This window comes from Merops nubicus, unplaced genomic scaffold (genome assembly GCF_000691845.1).
Source record: "Merops nubicus isolate BGI_N331 unplaced genomic scaffold, ASM69184v1 scaffold14101, whole genome shotgun sequence".
In the NCBI taxonomy this organism is placed as follows: Eukaryota; Metazoa; Chordata; class Aves; order Coraciiformes; family Meropidae; genus Merops; species Merops nubicus.
This window is the reverse complement of record NW_008590361.1, coordinates 8067-15741: the sequence shown is the minus strand read 5'-3', so window position 1 is coordinate 15741 and position 7675 is coordinate 8067. Positions and strand designations below refer to the sequence as shown.

General features: G+C 44.6%; 1 protein-coding gene across 1 annotated transcript in view; it reads right to left on the bottom strand.

Moving 5' to 3' along the window:
- Nucleotides 1-4550: 4550 nt before the first annotated feature.
- GET4 (golgi to ER traffic protein 4 homolog (S. cerevisiae)) overlaps nt 4551-7675 on the bottom strand; it is a 7333-nt gene continuing 4208 nt past the window's right edge. Inside the window, exons 5-8 of the mRNA XM_008949920.1 lie at nt 6344-6484; nt 6185-6260; nt 5925-5997; nt 4551-4827 (exon numbers count right to left, since the gene is read on the bottom strand). Coding sequence (XP_008948168.1) covers nt 4739-4827; nt 5925-5997; nt 6185-6260; nt 6344-6484 — 379 coding nt within the window. The 3' untranslated portion in view covers nt 4551-4738. The remainder of the gene's footprint in view (nt 4828-5924; nt 5998-6184; nt 6261-6343; nt 6485-7675) is intronic.

The following is a 7675-nucleotide window of genomic DNA, read 5'->3' as shown; positions in this document are numbered from 1 at the left end:
CAAGACAAGTGATGATGGTTTTAAACTTAAAGGAGGGAAGATATAGACAGATATAAGGAAAAAGTTGGTTACAGTGAGGATGGTGAGCCCCTGGCCCAGGTTGCCCAGAGAGGTGGTAGATGGCCCATCCCTGGAACCATTCCAGGTGAGGTTGGCCGGGGCTCTGAGCAACCTGCTCTAATTAGGGATATCCCTGCTCAGTGCAGGGGGGTTGGACTGGATGACCTGGAAAGGTCCCTTCCCACCCAAACCATTCTCCAATTCTGATCTTCTGGCAGGGGCTGTAGGACAGCCTCGGCCCCTGTATCTCCTGTGCTTTGGAGGCCAGGATGAATGGAGAGGGCTCAGGATGCAGCAGCATCACTCCCTCTGCAGTGTGAGCAGGGCAGCCCTTCCCTGCCCAAGAGGGTGGCAAAGGCTGTTCAGGCAGAGCAGGGCTCATGCTGGGAGCAGGATGGTATCCTTCCCTCTGCCTCACCTCTGGCATGATGTCCATGGTGCTGTAAGGATGATGGCTCAACCACTGTTAAGGATATCAGAGCCAAGGAGCATCAGCAGGACAAGGAGCAGGTCTAGGTGGGGCTGGGCTGTCTCTGTCTGCCAGTGCTTGTCCTGCTTTTAACTTCATTTTCTCTGTTTTTGTGTTTTTCTTTCAGTGGAAGCCCATTTCAAACATAAACCTTAGCTGGGACTGATTGGGCAGACCTGAGGAGTGAGCTTCTGTTTACAACACAATGTGGTTTTATTTGAAATGTTAAAAATAATGGATAATAATAACAATAACAATAATAATAATAATACTTCCCTTTCCCCATATCATTCACTTGATCATGTTGGAAACCAAGAACGGCAGCAGCGAAATGTCGGAGAAGATGTTGACCCAACCCAAAGTTGAGCTCTGTGGCCACTGCACAGGATGTGCTGCTTGGATGGATGGTCCCTGCGACCCCTCGCCCCACGCTCGGCCTCAGTGGGGTGGTGAAGACTGTTGGTGGCACATCTTGGGGGGAGATGGGGCTTCCCCCGTGAGCTGGTGCCCGGGAGCAGGAGGGGAGCAGCCCCAGCCCTCTGCCAGCCCTTTCCACGGGTGCTGGGTGTCCCTGAGCAGTGATGTCCCCATGGGATGGGAAGCAGCAGCCTGGAGACACCCGAAATGGGGATGTGTGGACCAGCTGAGCCTCCCCATGACCCCGGCTTAGAGGAGAAGTCAGTCACCTCCCGTGGAGAGCAGAGGGGGTGCTGCCCCCAGGCTGAGGAAATCCTCCTTGGCCTCCTCACCTACGGAAGGAAGGGCTGGGAGGAGGGGTGCCCAGCGTGGGCAGGGCAATGCTGCCCCCCAGCTCTGGGAGGAGGGGGACACCAGGTCATGCTGTGATGCTGGGGAAGCAAAGCTTTGGGGGGGGTGAGGCCCATGCTCTGCTCCCCAGCTTGGGCCTGGTTCATGGTTCAGGGACGTCCACCCCATTTTGGGAGCCAGAGGTGGGCGGCAGGGGTTGAGCTTTAGGGGCAGTTTTGCTTCAGGCACCGAAGCCTGTCCCAGCCCCCCCCTGGCAGGCACACCCCTCTGGCCAATGGCACGTTGCTTCTCCAGACTGGTGGTTGCACTTTTTTTAATTATTCTCTTAATTTTATTTTATTTTTTTTTTGGTCAATTTATTTTTCTTGCCAAAAAAAACCCAAAAGCTGCTTGAAGTGACGTTTCAGCGCTGTGTTGAGCACTGTAATCCCTGCGGTCGGGGGGGGCTGGGACCTGCACACACCACGGGCTGGATTTTTACCCCCAAAAAAGGACATTTCCAGCATCCACTGAAGTGCCAGCCCCAGACACGGCCCCAGCTGACGCAGTTCTTAGGTTGGTGTGTGTAAGTGAGAGCATCTCATCGGCTGTATGCATTCGTTCTGTCACTGGTAAGACAACTGTGGTACTAAATGTCATTTGAACCAATAAATTATGATGTCAGAGCTGTGGCCGTGTGGTGCTGGGGCAGGGGAGGTGGTGGTGGTGGGGTTAAAAACCCACAACGAAGGAGAAGAAGTAGGTGCTGGTGCTGGCAGAGCCCTGGGGGTGTGGGACACCCAAAACCCCCATCTGCCCTGCTCAGTGCAGGGCTGGGGGAGCTGTGCACACACACAAAATGTGCACCAGGTAAATATATTTCATTTCATGTAAACTGCACACACATATTTATATTTATAAATACTTTGTGTATATGTGTGTATTATATCATGTATATTGTATATATTTTAATGTGTAATATTAATAATTTATTTATAACTCATAATTTACATTATACGCACATATGCACAAAATATATTTCATAGACTGGCACAGAATCATCAATTTCTTGAGGAGCTAGAAATAAAGTTGTTGAATATTCTCAGATACAACTCTATAGCAGCTATATTCTCAGATCCAACTCTATAGCAGCTCTAGCACAGTTCTTAACAATCACACTTCTAGGTGTGTACATGAGCTGAACAGTGCCTGTGAAGACGTGCCTCTATAGATGTAGCCATCATTAGACACAGCTATTTAACTTACAAATATATAAGCTAAATGTATTTCATAGACATATCTGTATCTATACAGACATTTTTTACAACTGCAAATTTATAACATATCTGATTATATATTCTAAATATAGATACGTGTGGGGTTTATATGGGTATAAAGTATATCATTTATATTTATGAGACCTGTATTCCAGAAAAACATGCACATGTGCATGCATAGCTACCCATGGACAGCTACTGAATTTATATTAAAAGTATTTATAAATAGATATTTTATGCACTTACTGTCACTCACACAAGTACTTAACACCCCAGGCATGTCAGAAGCAGGGAGAGGCCAGGCTGGGCAAGTTTGGTGTTTAGAGCTAGCTATAGAATAACCTGTGTGCATGTATAATAAAGAAGAATATAATTAATATTATAAAGTATATGCCATATAATTAATACTAGACATGACATCATACAATTATTTAATTATACATATATGCACAAAAAGCTCTGTGTGTGTGTGTGTATATATATATATACACGCAATTTTTATACTTAATTTTTTTAAAAAATATATATTTTATACACATAAACCAATAATTTTATACAGCTGCCTTGTGGCAGTGGCACAGCACCCCTGGGTGCTGCCCCTCCTGGCAGGTCTGGGGTTCAGGCTGGGCACAAACAAGGCTCAAATCAGGCTCTGGTGTCCTGGAACACTTACTGAATGGCTACAGCACCCCCCTGGGTTGGGCTTGCTTCCCTGAACTTGCTGCAAGCCAAAGCAATGCCCATCTGCTCCAGCTTACTCAGGTAAAACTGCACCTTCACCCCACAGAGGATGCCCCACAGTCAACAGAGCAGAACCAAAATGCCAGGGGAAGTAAATCCCCACCCACGAAACTCCTAGAAAGCAGCACGATCACACAGCCCGGTATAAAGTGTTTATTTGAGACTTCACAATTAACACAAAGTCTTCCTTTCGCTGCCTTTTCTTCTGCATACAGTCAATAAATGGTATTAATCCCTCCCTCCCCCATGCATGCTTGCTGTTTATTAATCTAAGCCTTTTAAATCTCACTGTGAAAAAATAAAGCGTTTCCCCGCCCTTCGAGCTGCTGGCGGCGCCACGGCCCCCGCGGGGCTGGGACAGGAGGTGGAGAGGGGCTGTGCCTGCCACTGGGGTGGAACTGCTCCATTATTTATCCATTTATTCCTTTTTTATTTTTACAGAAAGTGTTAAATGAATCAATCACCCAAGAAAAATAAATATATCATAAAGAATCAGAAGTTCTGCAGTATCCCTTTTCTTTACATCCAGCTGCAGTTCAAACACATACATCACTCGTGGCAAATCATTTCCTTCCCTGCAACACCCTCGCCCTACGTGTGGCTGTGACACCCAGAAAGAAGCTGCTCCCAAGGAGCAGAGCCACAAGCCAGGAGGCATCTTGCATGCCGAATTTTTACACCTAGGCAAGAGAGCTCCCACACGGAAGCCGATTGCCTGTGTTCCACTGATTGGCTTTTACTCAAGAGCAATTCAATCTTGTGCTTTTCAAGAAGTATGAGCTAAACACCCTCGGCCAGAGCCAGACCCTAAGCAGAGTGGGAGGCAGTATGAATGGCGTGCGCGCTACTCACGGCAGCGGGAGCGAGCTCCTGGGATCCGTGTCTCTGGGATGTGCATCTCAAATTATGCTGCTTGGCATCTTGCAGGGCTTTTGGCACCAGCCTCCCAAATAAATCGTTCAGTTGATCCCCCTGCCTTTCGAGGTCTTCCTTGGAGGTGGCAGAGGTCAAGGAAGCGTTCTCCTACCAAAGACAGCGTTGGGTAGGCCGTGAAGTACGAGACCCCTATTTCTGCTTTATTGACTTACTGTGCAAAAGGGAATACTGCATCAGAAACCGTTGGAGACTATACTGAAATCAAAGTCACCAGCCGCTGCACTGGGGACCTGCTAACGACTGCTCTGATTGGTTCACTGGGCTACTTTTTTGTTGGTTTCTTTCTTTTTTTTTTTTTTTTTTACTTTGTTTGTTTTTTTCTTTTTTTTTTTTTTTTTTTTTTACATAAATAATAGAGACTGAACATCATAAACATTTCAGCAACCATCTTTAAAAGACCAGAGGAGCCCTTTTAGGCACCAAGAAACAACTGCAGGATTCAAATTCCAAAACTGTCTTTGGAGTCGTCGAATCATTGGATTTACACGGCACCCAGTGACAACCACATTCAGTCGAGCTCAATAGGGCTGCTGTCTTCCTGACCATCTTCTGTGTCATCATCTTCTCCAGTTCCCATCAGGCTGTTTAGAAGATTCCCTAGAATGAAATACAGGACAGTCAAAACTGTTAGTTCTACATTCTCATCCCCAAAACTTTGGCTGTTCTCCTACTGCAGCGCTAAGGTGCACATTTGAATAATGAAAAAGCTTTGGAGGTTTTTTTTTTCCACTAAGAGAGTCTCAGCAGGACATCAGTGTTCCCACACTGGTTTCCTTTAAGAATTTATTGCTTTGGGAAGCTGTATTTTGATACTGCTCCTGTAAGAGTAGACTGGAAAAACCCCACCAAAGTCACATATTTAGGTAGTATAGTTGCAGCATGAGAGGAAAAAAGAAAACCCGATCAGATGAGGGAAGACACACCTCCAGACATGAAACTGTCCAACAACAGCACTGCTTTGCATCATGCTTTAAAGAACTTGTTTGAGACATAAATGTTTCCTCCCTGGTTTGTTCAATTTAAAATTGCTGAAAAGCTGTTACTTACATACAGGGCCTATGATGATCATATTTTTCATCAGACTTTGGGTATCAGGGAATTGACATTTGCAGCTTTACAGCTTTGTGGCAGTTTACAGAGAAATTGATTTCTTAAGGAAAAACATTCGATTTTACAAAAATAATCTGGTTCAATTTGCCCATGATTTACTCAAGAGCCAGGAAACGAGGGCTGAATTTCTCTATATCCTTTAATTTCTTGAAGAATTTCATTTCTTGAAGAATATTAGTTTCAGAACTTCTACTTTGGGAACACCAGGACTGGTTAGATCTCTGCCAAAGGCCCCTTTGACTCAAGGAAAATCAGCCACTGAAGTTTAAGGAAATTACACTTTAACACAAGCAAGACTTTTCTTTACATTTGGAAGTTAATTATGATAATGTCAAAAATTAACTCTAACAGTCATTTACACGCTTCTCAGCTTTTCAAAGATGAAAAATCTACTAGCCTCACCAAATTAATTTCCCATGCAATCAATTCCTCTTGTATTCCACAGTAGGGGCTATTTCTAGAGGCTATGAAAAAACCAATGTATTCATTAAAACAAATGATGTTTCCAGCAAAGCCATTCTATATAAGCTACTGCTCTGAGAAGACTGGTGACATTTATAAACAACTGTCAGCACAAACCTTACCTAGCAGTCCTCCATAGGACGATGTCTGCTTGGGTGGAACACCAAAGAAAAGCTGTCCTATTCTATCTAGGTACTGAAACGACACAAGATGAAGAACAGTGTCAGCTCCTTCACCTACAGGTGGAAATACTGTGGGCAGCACTCACAGCACTCAAGTTAGACCACAGACACCTATCTACAGGTCAGAAAACAGGAGATAAACAGCTCTTATTTAACTATTTCTGTAGCTTGCATCCTGTTTACAACCAGAAGTAACTCACCTCATTATACATGGGATCTCTTTTCAGTGAGGGTTGATACTGTTCACACAATACTGTAAATACTGTTAGTTTTCCTCTAGAAAGGAAACAAGCAAAAATGTCATCTCAGTAACAACCAAAAAGGAAACCAAGAACAACACGAGAAAAATCAGACTGTACCCATCAACTGCCAACAAGAGAAACCAGATGAAGTTTAGCAGTGGTTGAACAAAGGGAGGACCCTTTTCTATGGAGGGATGTTTCTGTGTGTATGTTGTAAAAACAACGGATGCGCTCGTCTTGTTTTTTAAGCAGAGAAATCTGCAAAGGAAACAGAACAGAGCTTGTTAAAAATAAAGGCACATAAGTAGTTTTACACACACAAAGAAAAAGGGAAACAAAATGCTCAATAATGTCTACTTCATTTGGGCACAGAAACAATCTCAGGCTTAAACTGGTGGCAAAAACTGACAGGCAGAGACGTACACCTTTGGCAATGGTTTGGCTACCAGCTGAAGGAAGGGAAAATTGCTACTAAACTACATTGTGGAGTGAGTTGGCAGGGGAGAACTGACATTAAATATTAATAGAACAAGTTTAACGAAGAATTAAGGAGATTTTTATACAGAACAGTTACTAACAGAGGGTGCCAATTAAACAAAAATGTGGAAAGACTGGTCACCGTTTAAGTCAAATTAAAGATGACTTTGCATTCACTGGTCCAGACTTTTCTATGCTGAGGTAAAACCCTGGTTGAAGACCTCTCTCCTGGCCCCATCCACTCCCCCACACACCTCCTTTCAGTCCATAGCTGCCAGTGCCCAAGGACTCGGTCATTCTGTGAGCATCTCCTCAAAATAACATGGACATCAGGACCACTAATAAGTTTGACACACATGTCTGAAAGTCTCATAATAAAGCTCCACGTTGAGCTCCCAAGCCATCTGTCACCAGTTAACAGATCGATTTCCCAACCGGATCCAATCTTTGTCCAGGCCCAGTTAATTTAACTGGCAGTCTCTGCAAGTCCCATAGGCCTAAGGAGGGATTTATCTGGGGCAAATGCTGTCAGCAAGCACTGGGAAGGCTGCCACGAGCAGTCTCATTTCTGGTCGCAGTCTGGCCTCTAATTCTGTGCCCTCACATCTGCAAGGGCATTGGGCTCTTTTTGCCTTACTGCTGAGCAAGGAACTGTAATTATTTTCATTAGAGTATAAACTGCTATGTAAGAGGATTTAATCCAGTATTTGAGATATAAGCCAGTAAAGGATGCAGTAGTAGTGCTATATAAATACTGAAAAATAACCTCTGACTGATAACTTCTCCCCAGAATTTCCCCCCCTCCAGAACAAAGCCCCATAAGATTGTGTAAGAGTACTGCATATTTCCATGAGGGATTTTCTACCAGTTCAAATCACTGCAGTCTGCATCAGCCCGCTACAGAAAGCAGGACAAATCTGACATGACAGCTCACTGCTGCCAGAAGAGAGACAGACTTGCTCTCACCTCCTC